The sequence below is a fragment of the Sus scrofa genome, chromosome 18 (genome assembly GCF_054392235.1).
Source record: "Sus scrofa isolate SSC_HxYL_T2T_F1_AM1 chromosome 18, Sscrofa_HxYL_maternal_Yorkshire_Landrace_v2.0, whole genome shotgun sequence".
Lineage (NCBI taxonomy): Eukaryota > Metazoa > Chordata > Mammalia > Artiodactyla > Suidae > Sus > Sus scrofa.
Window position 1 is genome coordinate 18,754,939 of NC_139400.1, and position 17,960 is coordinate 18,772,898.

Sequence of the window (17,960 nt, forward strand, 5' to 3'; positions counted from 1 at the left end):
AGGAAGAATGAGAGGCTTAAAGAAGTTAATAATTGGCTCAAGCTCACATTGCTAGTCAATGCAAGACCCTCTGTCGTGCTGCCTCCAGTTCTGGGGGAGGCGTCAGCATGAGCAAAGGCACTGGGGCAGGCTCTCCAGAGCAGGTTATAGAGAGAATGGAGAGGCCCGTCCAGCTGGAGAGACAGCTGGTCCTGGGGAGCCGTGAGCAGTGAGCGCCCGTACGTCTTATCTAGAGAGTTTGAACTTTGTCTTGAGGGCACTGCGTTGAGTGAAAAAGGAAATTGGAACCGTATGCTGGAGGTTGGGGCCTAGAGGTCTTAGAGGGGGTAGGAAAGGTGGGGGACAGACACACGCTTTGGAGAAGAAATGGACTGAAGTTGGGCCCCTTGATTTGGTCCCCTCTGCTCGAATGTGTATTTTGAGTGTGTCTGCCCCTAGCCCTTTACCCATGCAGCTGTCATGGTCTTGGGCCTTGGTCCCACCTGGGATGTCACGTGAGGCACAGGGCCGTCACGTCCCATCTCACTGCTCAGGGGCTCAGCCAGGCTCAAGGCTCTTGGAGTCCATCGATGGCTGCTAGGATGCGGCTTGGTGGTCAGGGTCCTTGACGCACTGGCTTCCTATGTTTCTCCCACCAGCATCCCTCGCTGAGTCCGGGGGAGCAGCAACCTCTGACTGCATTTAACCATCAGACTCAGCCTCTCAAATCCCAAGGCCACACGTACCCTTCAGGGGCCTTTGGACAGGGGAATGACTACACAGCCTTTGGGGAGAGATTCTCGTGGAGGCAGAGAAGCAGTTAAGCTTCTGTAATTCCTTCAGCCATTCCAAGGTGACAGAGTTAGCCAGCCAGGCAGTGACCTCCCTCCAAATGACTTGCTCCTAGTGGCCGGGTGGTGTCTGGAACTGGGCGTGATGCCCTGAGGCCCCGAGATGAGCATGTTTGGGGTGAGTAACCAATTGCTCAGTGCAACCTTGGCAATCCAGGAATGTCAGTCACCTGATGCAGCTGTTACTGCGGAGGCTGGAAAAAGAATCCCTGCTCTGCCTCCTGTTAGCTATACGAGCAGGCTTATCACTTAGCCTCTCTGAGTCTTACTTTCTCTGTGTAGTAAAATAACAGATGATAATTGTACCAGTCTCATAAGTTCCTGTGAAATTTAACAGGAAAGAACTCTCTGGGGCATTGCTGTCATGGCGCAAGGGAAACGAAGTCAACTAGGAACTATGAGGTTGTGAGTCCAATCCCTGGTCTCGCTCAGTGGGTTAAGGATCTGGCATTGCTGTGGTTGTAGTGTAGGCCGGTGGCAACAGCTCCGATTCGACCCCTAGCCTGGGAATCTCCATGTGTCATGGGTGTGGCCCTAAAAAGGACAAAACAAACAAACAGAAAACCTTTCTGGAAGTAACCATTATGGCTCAGTGGAAACAAATCCGACTAGTATCCATGAGGATGTAGGTTCGATCCCTGGCCTGCTCAGTGTGTTAAGGATCCAGCATTGCTGTGAGCTGTGGGGTAGGTCACAGATGTGGCTTGGATTCCATATTGCTGTGGCTGTGGTGTAGGCCTGGGAACATCCATATACCTCAGGTGCGGCCCTAAAAAGCAAAAAAGAAAAAAACTCTCCAGACAGCTCAACCAGTATAGGATGCAGGGGATACTGCTAATTTCTTTAAGACTTAGTCTCAGAAGCCAGGCACCTCAGGTCTCATAAGCCTGCTCCCATCCTTCATGGTGCAGGGTTTTCCATGCAATAGTGCTCGCTGCATTTTGCTGATCTCTTTCCTCTGCCACTGTCACTAGACTGTGAGCTCCTTGAGGACGAGGTCAGATCTCCTGTCTCTTTCTAAGCAGCACCTAGCTAGTGCCTGGCATACATGGAGGGTGTGCAGCAGATTTTCAAATAACCAACAGAAGAGTGCTGACATGGCTCACTATGCCCGTAAGAATGGAAGATGCATTTAATTTGACCCCCAAGAGTTGGCACAGAGTGATTCTCTTCATTCTCACAAGCATCGATGTATGAATTCACTTTAGATTTTTTTTTTTCCAAGAATCAACATGAGGGATATTGATCCCCTCTGCTAGAATTCTCTTCTCCTCATGTTTGGAAAATATGGACCACACTGACTTTTGCCATTTTCTCTTTCCTCCTCCGTTCTTTGTGATTTCTCATCAAGGATAAAAAGGATAAAAAGTAGGATATGCACTGTCTCAAAAAGATGGATGGATGTCCATCCTCTCGTGGGTTGGAGACTTGCTACTTGGGGACGAATTTCTTGTTGTTTGTCTTCCTTTTCCAGCCTTAAGACATTTATCCTCTCTGGGAAGCAGGGGAGGCTTGAAATTCTGCTTTCCCTCTGATATTTATTACCCCTGCTTGGTCTTCCTCTGTCGCTTAATCTGTGCCCTTTGGATTCCTTTAGCTTTGAACCCAGCTTTAAAAACCCTCCTGGTTTTAGCACTTTCATGAGCCACAGCTTCTCTTGAGCTTTAGCTTTCTTGGAGCATTTCTTAAATGTAAATGCCATTCTTTTGTAGCAATCGTGTCCCTCTCTTTTGAAATCTGGAATTCACTGAGGAGCTCAGTTTTCAGGTGAACACGTCTACACCTTCTCATTGGCCCAGTCACATCCCTATGAGATGTGATGTGCCATCCTTACGTCTTAGAATGAGTCCCCGTCCATCCAGAGGCGGAAAGAAAACCACATACCATTCTGTTGGTAAAGTTGCTGAACTTCTCAGCCAACACCTGCTTGATCATGTCTGGGTCAGAGATGACGACAATCATCCGGCGACCAAGATAGTACCTGGGAGGAGTAAGAAAAAAATGGCTTTGAGATGGGCTGTATGTATCTGCCCCCTTCTCCTTTCCAAAGAGAATCCCCAGTGGCTTAGGGTGAAGGTTAAGAGAGAAATGGGAAGTCATGGCCTGGGGACGCTGAGGAAAGGGATGCGCTAATACGCACGAGGAACAGCAGAGCCGTGATGATCTGACTCCAGATTTTATTCCACAAACATGTGTGGAATCCCACCTTGTACCGGTCCCTGGAGACTCTGGGGTGATAAGACACTGTCTTTACCCCCAAGGAACTCAAACCTTGATAGGAAAGACAGATCTGTCCGTTTAAGCACAATATTGAAGGAATTCCTAAGATCCAGTAGAGTAGGACCAAGAAAGAAAATGGCAGAGGTGGATGCTGTCCCCATTTTCCAAAACTGGGAAGATAGGCGTTCCCGTCGTGGCGCAGTGTTAACGAATCCGACTAGGAACCATGAGATTGCGGGTTCGATCCCTGACCTTGCTCAGTGGGTTAAGGATCCGGCGTTGCCGTGAGCTGTGGTGTAGGTTGCAGACGTGGCTCGGATCCCACATTGCTGTGGCTGTGGTGTAGGCCGGCGGCTGCAGCTCCAATTCGAGCCCAAGCCTGGGAACCTCCATATGCTGTGGGAACGGCCCAAGAAATGGCAAAAAGACAAAAACAAACAAACAAACAAAAAAACTGGGGATACAGGCATTCTAGCCAGAGAAGACCAGTAATTTTTATACCAATTCTTGAGAAAAGTCTAAAGTGATTTAATAACCACTTGTGAGAATTTCAGCAGGAAAGATTAAACCTGCTGGGGAAGGATTGAACATTCGGTTGCCATACCTACCTGTGAAGGAGCTCAAGAGATACTTAGGACCCTCATAAAGAAATGGAGGAAAGGCTCAGCCAGTCAGTGGGGGTGATGAACTTTAATAGAAAATAGTGTTTGGAATTCCCCGAATCTGACTAGCATCCATAAAAACACAGGTTCGATCCCTGGCCTCGCTTAGTGGGTTAAGGATCTGGGGTTGCTGTGAACGGTGATGTAAGTTGCAGACATGGCTTGGATCCTGTGTTGCTGTGGCTCTGATTTGACTCCTAGCCTGGGAACTTCCATATGCCGTGGGTGAGGCCCTAAAAGCCAAAAACAAACAAAAAGAAAGAAAGACAAGAGTGTTTAAGGACATGGCTAGTTGTATTTATTAAAGTACTAGGGGTGCAAGAGCATCCAAGATCCAATCCCAGCCTTCAACGGTCTCACAGTCTGGCAGAAGTGACAATTAGGTAATCAACAAACACTGTGACATCTGGCAAGCACGGGTGACATTGGAGGCATACCCAACTTAGCGCTTGGAGAGAATGAAGTCTACCTAGAGGCAGTGGTGCTTTCAGAATTTACACTGGGATGAGAAAGAGTTACTTGAGGAGGGTGAGTAGCAAAGGGGAGTGAGGGTGTACCAGGCAGAGGAATCGCTCTGTGCAACTGTCCAGGGACAAGCCTGCTTGGGGGAACCATGAGTGCTTGGCCATCAACTGTATGAAGCAAGACAGAGTGATGACAGGTTGGCCCACTGCATAATGCCGTGTTTTTAGTACATGAAATTATATTTTCAGGATGTAATTTGATCGCTGGCATATCCAGCTCAGTGTAGTAAGGCACAAAAATCACAAGATAGGAAAGTAGCAATGTTAACTCTGATTTCTTAGTTACTTCGAACTTTCCATAAGCTAAAAGTGGCTTTAATGTTTTAACTCTTCCCCTTGTCACAAACTAAGGGAAAAATATTTTCCTGGCACATGACAGGTACTCAGAAATATTCATCTGAGTGATCAGATTTCCAAAAACTGTTGGGAAAATCTTTGGGACACAGGAATTCAACAGATGTGGTAGAAGAAAGAATACTAACTAGTTTTTTCTTGGTTTTGGCCAAGAAGACCAAAAATAACCCAATAAGACCATAAACCAATGCTTTTATAAACTTTATGAGGCATGCCATGGAATTTTTTCAGACTCTAGTAAAAGCTGTGGATGTTCTCCTAATAAAATGGACATTCACAGCATTTTAAAATAAAATTTGAGGGATTCTTGAACCCTTGAAGCCCACTCTAGGGCAATGCTTCCCAAACTTAAAATGTGCTTAAAAGTCACCTGGGTTTGAAGAAATAATGACTGAAAGTGTCTCCAATTTGGCAAAGGGCATAAACTTACACATTCAAGAAGCTGTGAACCTCAAATAGGAGGAACCCAGAGAAATCCATGCCAAGACACATCATAACTAAACTTCTGGAAACTAAAAACAGAAAAAGGCTTGAAAGCAACCCAAGAGAAAATGATGTATTATTTTCAGGAACACCAGTTCAAAGGGTAGCAGATTTCAGAAACCATGGAGGCCAGAAGGAAGGGGCACATTTTTCAAACGCTGCAAGAAGGAAACTGTCTGTCACAAGTCCTGTATCTGGTGAAAATATCCTTCAGGAAAGAAAAGAAAATTACAGTATTGTCAGATGAAGGAAAACTAAGAGAATTTGTCACTGACCCATTTACCCTTAAAGAACAGCTGAAGGAAGTTCTCCAAACAGAAGGAAAATGGTAACAGAAGAAATCTTGGAACATCAAGAAGAAGAACAATAGAATGGTAAACAAGTGTGAGTCTCTTAAAGAAAATAAATGTTTTACTATATTCTAATTACAAATACCATGAAATAATCAGAGAACAACATATCAAAATGTGTGGTTGCAGCTAAAGCAGTGCTGCGAGGGAGATTTATAGCTCTAAAGGCACTTTAGAAAAGAGGAAAGATCTTATATAAAAAAACCTAAGTCCTTACTTTAAGAAACTAGAAAAAAAAGAGCAAAAAACCAAAACAGAGGAAGGAAATAATAATGAAAAGAGCCTAAACAAGTGAAACTGAAAACAGAAAAGCAGTAGAAAAATCAATGAAACAAAAAAACCGGTGCTTTGAAAAAAATAGTAAATATTAGTAAACATTAATAAATAATAAAATTAATAAACATCTAGTAAGACTTACAAAGGAAATGAGAGAAGACACAAATCACCAGTATCAGCAGTAAAGCAAGTGCCATTACAGGCCCTGCAGCAATTGAAAGGATAAGGGCCTCGTACAGTTTTACACCAGTCAACTTGAGAAACACAAACTACTAAAATTCAACTAAGATGAAATAACAATCTGAGTAATCCTATAGCTATAAAAGTATTGAATCCATAATTTATAATTTCCCGAAGGAATTCCTGTCATCGCTCAGCAGTAACAAATCCAGTTAGTATCCATGAGGACTCAGGTTCGACCCCTGGTCTTGCCCAGTGGATCCAGTGTTGCCATGACCTGTGCTGTAGATTGCAGACGAGCCTGGGATCCTGACTTGCTGTGGCTGTGGTGTAGGCTGGCACCTACAGCTCGATTTGACCCATAGCCTGGGAATTTCCATATGCTGCAGGCGTGGCCCTTAAAAAAAAAAAAAGAAAAAGGAAAGAAAGAGAGAGGTATCGATCTTATTCTAAAACTTATACAGAGGACTTAGAATAGACAAGGACTTAGAAAAACTTAATCAATTTGAAAACAAAGAATGACGTGGAGGCAGTCAATCTACCAGATTCCTAAACTTGACTAAAGTCAAGACTCTTGCACTGGCAGGGAGATAGATACGTAGATGAATGGAACAGGATAGAGAATCCAGAAACAAAGCCGCACAAATAATCTCAACTAATTTTTGACCAAGGCATAAAAACAATTCAGTGAAGGAAGGATAACCTTTCAACAAGCAGTGCTGGAACCATTGAACATACATTGACCAGAAAAATGAACCTCACACCTTATACAAAATATTAACTCAAAGTAGATCATGAGCTTACACGTAAAACACAGCTCTAGGGAAAAATTGGAGAAAATCTTTGGCATTTAGAATTAGGCAAACAGTTTTTAGACTTGACACCAAAACTGCAATCCATAAAAGGACATAAATTGATAAGTTGAACTTCATTTTAAAAAATGGTTTTTGAAAGCTTCTTGTTAAGGAGACGAAAAGATAATCAACTGACTGAAAGAAAATATTTGCAAACCGTATATCTGACAAAGGATTCACATTTAGACTATGTGACCATCCCTCACAACTCAACAAACAATCTAATTTAAAAATTGACAGAAGACATGAACAGACATTTCACTGAAGAGGATACACAGATGCCAAGTAAGCACACAGAAAGATATTCAACATCGTTAGCCATTAGGGAAATGCAAATGAGAACTGCAATGAGATAGCACTATACATCTATTGGAATGGCTAAAATTTAAAAAAAAAAAAAAAAAAAAACCAGCATCGAACACTAATGAGCATGTGGAGAAACGATCACTCATACATTGCTGGCATGAGTCTAAAAGGGCACAGTCACTTTGGAAAATAGTTTAGCAGTTTCTTATAATACTAAACATGTATTTACCATATGACCCAATAATAATGCTCTTGGGCATTTGTCCCAGAGAAATGAAAACTTACATTCACAGAAAACATGCATATGAATATCCATAACCCCTTTACTAGTAATAGATGAAAACTGAAAAGAGTTCAAGTGTTCTTCAGCAGGTGGATGGTTGAACAAACAGTTATACATCTCTACAGTGGAATACTATGCAGCCATTAAAAAACCCCAAGCTACTGAAACATGCAATGACTAGAATGGCTCTCAAGGGAATTATGTGACAAAGCCAATCTAGAAAATTTACATATGATGTGATTTTGTTTCTATAACATTTTGAAATAACAAAATGATAGAGATGAGATGAGTAGGTGCCAGAGGCTGGGGAGGGGGGGAAGGTGATGGGGTAACATGGCTATAAAGGGTAGCACTAGAGAGCCCTGTAGTGATGGTACAGTTTTATATCTTGGCTGTGCAGTAGTGGTTACACAGACCTACATGTGTGCTAAAGCTGCATAGAACTCCACACATGCGCATGCATACACAGAAACACACAGGAGTGCATGTAAGCCTGACAAAATCTGAAGAAGTATTGTAGATTGTACCAATGTCACTTTCCTGGTTTTTATAATGTACTATAGTTATGCAAGAGCTTAGTTACCATTGGGAGAAACTGGGTAAAGTGTACACAGGACGTTTTTTTTTTTTTTTTTTTTGCAACTTCGTATAAATCTATAATTATCTCAAAATCTACAAATATTTAAAAGCCATCTGGAGGCTCAGTAAACTATAGTCATAGCTCTGCTCCTCCCAGGAGCAGATCTAGTAGGCCGGGGTGGGGCCCAGGAATCTGCATTTTAGCAGGCTGTCCAGATTCTCTCACCAGGTGTACTCCTACACTTCCGAAAACCCTGTTGTCACAGAGACTTTCAGCCTCAGTGGCTGGTCAGAACCACCTGCCAAGCATTCAGAAAATGATAATACCTGGTCCCGCCTAGACCTACCTGACTAGGATCTCAGAGGTAGACCCAGTCCCCTCTAATTTTAATAAGCTCTCCAGGGGATTCTGATTGACTGGTGGTAACCAGATGGGGGATCTACAAACCCCAAGTTAAAAACCCTGCTCTATACTGAACCAAAGTGCACACGCACTCTCACTTCCCTAAATTCTTAGATCTAAAAGGAAAGCATTGATACCGGAGTGCACACCTGCTTTGGTAACGTATTTGTATTGATTTAGTTATTACCAAAATAATCTTCCATGTAATCTGGATTTTCAAAGGAATGAAATAATACTTGCACATTCAGATGAAAGTTCCCCTTCCAAGTGGGCACTTTGGGAGTCTCGGTGCTTTTTTTTCTAATAATATGGCTAATGCTAAAAAAGCAATTTTGTCACAATTTCTTTAGAATTGCCTCAGAGCTGGTTTATGAACCTCATGAGAACACGGGCCCTGTTTTCCATGTAAATTGTGTAATCTTGTGATTTTTTATCTGCACAAACACGCATCTACAGTTTGAGGAGCTCCTGGAAAGATCCTGAACAAGGAAACATGTAAATGAAGCTTGATTTTCCTCTGGGGTGCCTGGAGGGCTCCACTGTTTTTGCCTGCCCAGCCGTCCTGGAAGAAGTCCCTCTCCCCTGCCTCGCAGCTCTGGAGGAGCTGTGGATGACAGACCCCGCCCCTCTGGTCATGGGGATGGACTCACCCTCTGGGCATGGCCCATCATGGTATCTCATCTCCTTGGCAACAGTGACTGGTCCATGGCGTGGACACATGCCTGAGTCAGGGCCAGTCAGAACCCTTCATGGAATGTCTATACATGGAGAATGCATGAGGAAAGTTCTAGTTTTTTTTTTTTTTTTTCCTCCTGGAGGTGCTAAGCTGGGAATACATAAATCCAGAGCTGTCGGTGGTCATCTTTCTGCCACGTGGTGAGAACGGCCTCTAGGCTCTAACAGGGCCGAGCAGAGATTTAAGACAAACATGGAGAATGGCAAGGACGTACAAGTTCCAGGTCAAGGTCTTCTTCCTACAATCTTCCCTGCATCCGCCAAGCTTCAGTTAGCTTACACGTTTAAGTTCATTCGCCTTTGTAATCCAGAAGTCCTAGCGAATACGGTACCTTTTTCCTTCTCAACCTTGTGACCGCCTCCTGCCACGCTGCCTCCAAAAACATATGTCCCCACGAGGGTCTACTCTCACTTTCATCCACTGGTGTGAATGTATGAGATGGGGGGAGGGGGGACACTGCAAAGCAACGTATACTAGGGCCCAGGCGTCAGGATCCAGGACCATCTGACTCTGTTACTCACTGAGACAACCATCGTGGGCGATTTCTGTAAATGCCCTGCATTTCTGCTTCCTCACCTCTGAAATACAGGAGTAAAACTAGGCCATCTCTGCGCTTTGCTCTAGCTTTAAATCTATCATACATCTTGTAAATTAAAAAAGAAATTGGGGTTCCTGTTGTGGCTCAGTGGGTTAAGAACCCGACTAGTATCCATGAGGACTTGGGTTTGATCCCTGGCCTCGGTCAGTGGGTTTGATCCCTGGTGTTGCTGTGAGCTGGGGTGTAGGTCAAAGACAAGGTCGGATCTGGCGTGGCTGTGGCTGTGGCATGGCTGGCAGCTGTAGCTCTGATTCAACCCCTAGCCGGGATTTGACTTCCATATGCTGAGGGTGTGGCCTTGGGGAAAAAAAAAAAAAGAAAAGAAATTAAATTGCGGTCTTTGATTTTTTTTTTTTTTTTTTTTTTGGCCACACCCAGGGCATGTGTGAGCTCCTGGGTCAGGGATCCACTTGGAGACACAGCTACTGTGGCAATGCTGGATCCTTAACTCATCGCTCTGGGCTGGGGAGTCGCACCCACACCACAGCAGCAACTTGAGCCACTGCAGAGACATCAGATCTTTAACCTGCTGTGCTACAGCCGGAACTCCAATGGTATTTGCATTTGAAGTTTCTTCGCTATAGGGTGTGAAAGAATGTCCTATATCAGTGGAGTCAGCCAGTGAAGTATTTAAATGGCTTGAGGACCCTTCTCAGGACCTTTGAGGTAACCACAATCTTTTTGTTTGTTTGGTTGGTTTTTTTAGGGCTACATCTGCAGCATACGGAGGTTCCCAGGCTAGGGGTTAAATCAGAGCTACAGCTGCTGGCCTACACCACAGCCACAGCCACGCGGGATCCGAGCCACATCTGTGACCCGCACCCCAGCTCACAGCCATGCCTGATCCTTAACCCACTGAGTGAGGCCAGGATCGAAACTGAGTCCACACAGATGCTAGTCAGATTTGTTTCCACTGAGCCACAACGGGAACTCCCTTTTTTGTTTTTTGTTTTTGTCTATGTAATCATCATCTTTAGCATTTATTGAGTGACCACCACTTACCAGGCCTTGTTCTAAGTGCACTGCTTATTGGGACTCATTTAATCTTCATAGAAAATGAATGGGGGTTGTTAATATACCCACTTCTCAAAATAGGAAACTGAGCCTTAGAGAGAAGTTGCCCAAAACAGGGACTTGATCCCTGTCTGATGGCTGCCAAAGCCTGGGCCCCTGGCCACGGCCCATGCTGCCATCTGTGCCAGGGGACACTTTTCCCCCGGGTCCCCCCCTGCCTCGGTGGAAGAGTTCCAGGGCTGAGGTGTGTGTGAGAGCAAACAGCCAGGCTTCCAGCTGTGCAGACTGTGTCCTTTCAAGGTGGAAATTCAGAGCAGCTTCTGGTTTAATGGACCAGGAACACCCGCCTCCCCAGCCCAATTACGAAGGTACCGTCTTGCTCCCCTCTAATTGAAACGTATGTGTAGTCACTGCTGGGGTGGGGGGGGGTAAAAAATTCTCAGCCAGTTATTCATGTATACTTATTTAGCCACATAAGAATGTTCTTAGTCAACTCCGAAGCACCTGGTTGAAGAGAAAATTTAGGCAAATCAGTAAAGTATTGTACAGACAAAAATAGCACTTGTTAACTTGTTCAATTGGCTATTTTCTTTTCTCTCTCTCTCTCTCTTTTTTTTTTTTAAACACTGACCAGTCAGTTCAACCAAAATAGTTCCCAGTTGCCTTCTGGGAATCGAAGCAGGTAACCTGTGGCTATTAGCGTGTGGACCGCCTGGCCCTGTTCCAGAAGGCCTGCCCCTGCCAGCGGTGGCAGAGCGCTTGATAGGGAGGTCCCTGCAGGCACCAGCATGAGAGGATGTCCAGATTACACAGCTAAATGGAAAAGCACATGGCGAACGGGAACACACAGTTGTAGGAGCAAATAATAGTCTGTTTGACTGTTTGTTCATCCCACAAGCATCTACTGAGCTCATCCTCTGTGTCAGGCCCTAGGCTCAGGTGTGTTAATGATATTCCTGGAAGGGAGTTCCTGTTGTGGTGCAGCAGAAGTGAATTCAACTCATATCCATGGGGACGCGAGTTCCATCCCTGGCCTCGCTCAGTGAATTAAAGAGCTGGCATTGCCGTGCACTGTGGCGTAGGTCATAGATGCAGCTCAGGTCCCACGTTGCTGTGGCTGTGGTGTGGGCCAGCAGCTGTAGCTCCAATTGGAGCCCTAGCCTGGGAACCTCCATATGCTGAGGGTGCAACCCTAAAAAGCAATAATAATAATGATTATATCCCTGGAAAGACTCTGGAGGAAGATATATTTGCTGCAAAGCAGGAAGTGATGGGGGACTTGCACTTTTCCCATCGTGCGTCTCTTTCAACGTTCCAGTTGTTTGCCATGACTGCTCTTGTCATGAGAAAAAGAAGAAAGAGAAAAAAGTGGTTTGTCCTTGGATTGGCCCCACCGCGTCTTTCAGGAGTCAACGTGGGGGTTGACCGTGGTACAGCTGCTGGCACTTGGGTTCAAGGCCTTGCCTTGTGATTTAACAGCTGTGTCACCTTGAGAAAACCACAGCCTTCCCGAACCAATTATTTGATAAAAGAGACTGTTATGAGGGTCAGATGAGAAACACAAGGATGCTTTGTCCACGGGAAGATATTAGGCAAATGCCGGTCACGGTAACCTCCCCATCAGGAGCGAAGGCCCCTGGTCCCCTGGGGTGGGGATGCTGTGCCCCCTGCCAATTGGCACTTCATAGGGGATGAAGAAGCTGGATGAGAAGGGCCCCGAGAGATCAGGTGACATGTCACTCCCCTCCCTGATGTTAGCAGAAGGAATCTGAAGGTGCTTTCAGAGATTTCCGATTTCCAGGCAGAGCCTTAGGAATTGATGAGGACTTTTAGCAGCTCTGGCAGCCGGTAAACAGTGAGCACTGGATAAATCTTTGCCTTGGCGGCAGGGCTACGTCCTAGCAGATTGAGGATGCCAATAGGGTAACTGCTATCCTGGCCTTAAGTCTGTCCTGGACCGTCGACCCAGATCCAGCACGCATGGGTGGGTGTTGACTGCTGGAGACCACCTGGTGCTGGAGACTCTCAACCTCCAGAACATTCGCAGAAAGAAAAACAGGTGTCCGGTGTGGGGAGCGTTTGGGCGATCAGGTTTTCCAGGAGTGGCGGGCTCCAGGCTGGGCGGCGATCAGTGCTGCGCGGTGCCCAGTGCTGCACAAAAAGCATGGCCCCACAGTCCTGGGGATCTGTCCCTGACTGGCTCAGCGGGACATCCTGCCCTTTCTTGCCAGCCATCCATCTGTCATTCGAGCAAGGCAGGCTTGAGGGGTCTGAGAAGTGGAGCCCACTCAAGCTGCTAAGGATGCTTTTCTTGAGGAGCCAGTGACAGTCAGAGGTCCCTGGGTCAGGAGTCGCTTTCTTCCAGCTCCTGTTGTCACTTGGATCAAGGTGTGCCTTACCTGGGGAGCACAGGGGAGCCTCAGGGCACTCACACCTGGGGGCTGGCCCCGAACTCACAGAGCCCTACAGAGCCTACCGCACTGAGCGAGCCTTGGAGCAGCCCTCTCCCTCTGTGGAACCAGGGCCCTGCTGGTCCCTTCTCCTGCCCTCAGATGCTGGTGGAATCTCTGGTCCTTCACTTCCTGGCTGGACTTTGGACCTTTCTCTCAGTTCTATGCCTCCATCACTCCGGCTTGTCTTCCTGATCTGCTGCTTGTCCACACATGGGCCTTGCCTCAGCTTATCCATATAGGGCTTTGTAAAATGCAAATTTATTGTACCACTCCTGACTTTAGTAGTTTGGCTCCATCAAGGCCTTTGAGAGTCTTTTTTTTTTTAATAAGTGATTTTTCTCCATTATAGTTGGTTTAGTGTTCTATCAATTTTTGACTGTACAGCAATGTGACCCAGTCACACATACCTATACACACTCTTTTTCTCACATTACCCTCCATCCTGCTCCCTCACAAGTGACTGGATATAGTTCCCCGTGCTGTACAGCAGGATCTCATTGCTTCTGCACTCCAAATGCACTAGTTTGCATCCATGAACCCCAGCTTCCCAGTCCCTCCCAGTCCCTCCCCCCACCTTGGCAACCACAGGTTTTTTCTCCATGTCCATGAGTCTTTAGCACATAGTAAAAATGTCTTTTACCATCTAGCCTCTGCCTTGCATTTTGGCCTCATCCCTCCCCCTTCCCCACCACTCACAAGCTAAAGTTGTAACGCTCCAACACATGGGCCTTTGCACATGCTGTTCCCCCTGCCTTCCTGGAACAGCCATCCTGCTTCTCTTGCCTGGTCAACACCTAGCAGTTCTCCACTGACTGGAATTGTTTGTTTTCTTGACTGCTTTACTTGGTTGTGAGTGCTCTGAACACAGGGATCTGGTCTTTTGAGACTTTGATGTCTGACTGTGCTTACCGTGTTTGTTGTGCAGGAGGAGTTCTCTAATGGGGATGGAGAAGGCTGTAGTTCGGTCCCAGCCTCTAATGCCCCTAGATTATCCCATCTCTCACGAGTACTGCTGCAGTAGCTCCATATAGGGCTCTCTGCTTCCAAACCAACCCTCTCATCCAGGACAAGTCTACCTTCATAAAACTGAAACGGACTATCTTGTCCTTCTACCAGTATAGCTGCAATGTTGGAAGCAAAAAAGTCCAAGCTTCTTGACTGTAATAACACGAAGCCCTACAGGACCTCTCTCCCTGTCGCATTCCTCTGCCACCAAGGTTCCCAAACTTTCTCGATTCATGGCACCCCTAGTGTCTCAGTAAGTCTTAATAGACTTGGGAAGAAAAGAATACATGTAAATTGAAAGTAGTTCTCACAATGACCATCAGGTGTCGCTGTGTCCCCCATGAATATTTAAAATATCCCAGGAGGCCTCTGTGAATTCATTATGGCACCTTGGGATACCTTGTACACAGTCTGGGAATTAGAGCCATACACACTTGCTATAAAAAAGTTATTTGTGGGATGTCCTGTTGTGGCTCTGTGGTAACAAACCTGACTAGTATCCATGAGGACATGGATTCAATGCCTGGCCTTGCTTGGGGTTAAGGATCTGGCATCGCCATGAGCTGTGGTGTAGGTTGCAGATGTGGCTTGGATCCTATGTTGCTATGGCTGTGGTGTAGCCTGGTAGCTGCAGCTCCAATTGGACCCCTAACCTTGGAACTTCCATATGTTGCGGGTAAAGCCCTAAAAAAAAAAAAAAAGAAAAGAAAAGCAGGTCTCACTGTTTGTCTTTAGGGATCTTCTAGGCTCCTGGTGGGGATGGGGTTGCTTGGGTGGGTTTCTAAGTGGTGAGAACAGCGGGGGAAGGGGGACCCCGGTCTGAGTACACATAAGCCAGCATGGAAGAGCTTCTTCATCTGCAAGATGAAGTGGCCCTTCTAGTCCTCGTGAATTGTGGCTACGTCGAGCTCCAGTCAAGCTCTCTCCTGAACAGAGCTGCAGCGAAAGTAGGGACTGGGCAGCAAGAGGGGAGATTATCTCTGACAAACCTGTAACGATACACCTCTCTCCTCTACCGAATATACCCGCCCATTTAATTTATTCAGTTAATAAAATGTATTCCCCAGAGGGGGCCAGGCAGAGGTAAGCTACAAACCAATCTGCCTGTGTGGGCATGGATATATATGTGTATCTCGTAACAATAAAAAAAAGGGTAATTAAGAGATGTATTGAAGTGTATAGAAATCCTGAAGGACACCAAAGATTCCAATTCAAGTTACTGTCCTTGGCACAGATTTAATCCAACAGGGACTAGATAAATAAAAAAGAAAGGAAAAGCAAATTCAGAACAGATGTTAGGCAAGCAATTTTTTTCACAGTAAGAATCATAAACATGAAGAGGAGCCTATAAGGCAACGTTGTTGATGCAAAAACAGCATCAAGCTACTAAATAAATAGGTAGATGGCACCACAGGGACAAAGAAACAGTAAAAGAGTCATTTGGCTGTCCCAGAATATTTGCATCCACACGGTTATGCCCGGGCTTGCAGACTCTCGGGCACGGGAGTGTGTGTGTGTGTGTGTGTTCTATTACATACAATATGTGCAGGACATATATTTGTGTGCGAGTATATAGCAAAATCTCCTCTTCCAGATGATATGTAGACTCAGACTATGAATCGGGGGCCCGGGGGGGGGAGCTTAGCAAAAGCTAGAATCCGTTCTGAACAGACATCGTGGCCAAGAGCCCACCCCGTCAGAGAAATGCGCTGTCCTGAGTCGGGTATTATTAGAAAGCCCAGATGTGGAATTCCCATTGAATGGCCAATGAATTTTACACACAGCTGGAGAGAAACAAGAGGTGAGGAAATTAAACACGGGTCCTACTACTCTAGAGATAGAAGGAAGCTTCTAGGTGATCGTTCTAGCCCATTCAGTCCACACCTAGGAAATCAGAGGTCCGAAGAGGACAGCCGACTAGGTCGGGCGGTGCCTAGACCTACATCATTGCCCTAGAGCAGCTCCTTAGCCAGGAGGAGGCCTCAACGGCCAGGGAACTTCCTCCCCAGCTTTTCTGAGGACCCATGTGCCAGCCCCAGGGGGGTGTTCCCCCCCAGAGCTGGGGAGGGGTGGGCTCCTGCAGCAGGAGGGCGGGTGGCTGCAAGAGGACCCTTCCGAGCCCGCCCCAGGGGCTGAGGAATGGCAGTGAGGACCCCTGCCCCTTGGGAAGGCTGTGCGGACGGAGAGCGCTGATTAACCTGGGAGGGAGGCAGGCGCGCAGGTATTTTTAAAGGTGATCGTGCTGGTGAAGTCACTCGTTCCAGTGCCGTGGCTGGGAAGGGCTACGATCAGACCAGCCACAGCTCTGCCTCCCAAGCCAGTGCTCTTTCCGGCACCCTCGGCAGACCACCCTCCCCGCACCCCCTTAGGCTAGAGGAGAGGGCACCTCCCAGGGAGCGGGACCAGTGACCTGAGTGAGTGGAGCCCAGCCAGTGCGTCACAGGAGCCTACTCCTCCTTTCATCCATGTGGCCCGATGCGGGAGTAAATCAATTTTGTGCTCTTGGGGAGTTCCCGTCGTGGCTCCGTAGTAACAGAACCAACTAGGATCCATGAGGACACGGGTGATACCTGGCCTCGCTCCGTGGGTTAAGGATCCCGCATTGCTGTGAGCTGTGGTGTCGGTCGCAGACACGGCTGGGATCTGGTGTTGCTGTGGCCGTGATGTAGGCTGGTAGCTGCAGCTCTGATTTGAACATCCAGCCTGGGAACCTATATATGCCTCAGGTGCAGCCCAAAAAAGAGAAAAAAAAATTTCTTTTTTAATATTTTTGTGGGCTAACTGCTGAACTGCCAGAGCGTAGGCCACTGGCCGAGGAAGATTACAGACCTATCCACCCAAACCCTTGAATTTAGGACAAGGGAATTCCTGCAAGTCCTTTCATTATGTCCCAATAGTGAATACCTGCAATACCAATTACCCAAATCACCAAATAACAAGGCCTTCCTGTTTCAGGTTTCCTTGGAGACAGATTTGTCCCGAAAGGCATGTGCTTAGAGGTCATGCAACTAATATTCTCTGAGTGATTTTTGTGTGGCAGGCTCTGTGAGAAGCACTGGCAATATCCAAGCAAGTAAGGGTCAGCGTTCCTGTCCTCACGGAGTTTCTGCTCTAGTAGGACAGCAGGACAGTAAACAATGACATGACCTGTCGCGGCTGACATCTTAAGTCAGAAGTGCAGGGAGTGTCCGAGGAACAATGATAAGGGACGGTGGGACCGAAAAGCCTTTGGATTAACGAGGAGACCCTGCACAGCCCTTTGCTCCCCTCTCACTATCCACCTGTCATTCTTGTCTGAACGTCATGTTTCCATGGAAACTGAGGATAATGCAGTCAGCCCAGGTAAACTCGGAGGGTGTCGGGATGGTCACCGAGAGTCTGTGTTGAAAGGGTAAGACCCAGACAGGGGACTGTTAGACTGTTATGGATTAATGACATTTACTGCATAAGCGGCCCCGGGGAACAAAGACGTATCTCTCTTGCGGTCCTAAAAGCGAGGTAGATGGCCCCCCAGGGGCATGCACAGGTCCAGAAAGGGCCCCAAAAAGGATGTCCACGGTGGTGATGTTTGCTGGAGGCCACTGGGTGTCCCCTCTGGGGGTGTGGCCAGGGAACTGGGGGGGGGGGGGCACAGCTGAGCGATAGGCAGAGTTAGAGGCAGCAGAGTGGATGGGAGCACAGTGAGGTGATGGGGCTTCAACGTGTGGCGCTAACTGAAACTCCTAAAGGGCAGAATGGGATGTAGGACCCTATCGTTGATGCCAGCTACAGAGATAATACACCGTTCAGATGAAGTGGCACCAAAAGAAAAAAAAAATATATATATATATATACATATGCATTAAGGACA

At 46.7% G+C, this 17,960-nt stretch overlaps 1 protein-coding gene and 1 long non-coding RNA gene across 7 annotated transcripts in view; one reads left to right on the forward strand and one right to left on the reverse strand.

Annotated features, from left to right (window-relative positions):
* The window catches only part of TBXAS1 (thromboxane A synthase 1), a 169,393-nt gene that overhangs the window by 86,995 nt on the left and 64,438 nt on the right, over positions 1–17,960 (reverse strand). For all 4 annotated transcript variants that reach the window (XM_021078509.2, XM_021078508.2, NM_214046.1 and 1 more), the window contains 1 exon segment: positions 2,715–2,811. In XM_021078509.2, the coding sequence (XP_020934168.1) occupies positions 2,715–2,811 (97 nt within the window).
* Positions 1–17,960, forward strand: part of LOC106508202 (uncharacterized) — a 161,816-nt gene that overhangs the window by 78,835 nt on the left and 65,021 nt on the right. The window lies entirely within an intron of this gene.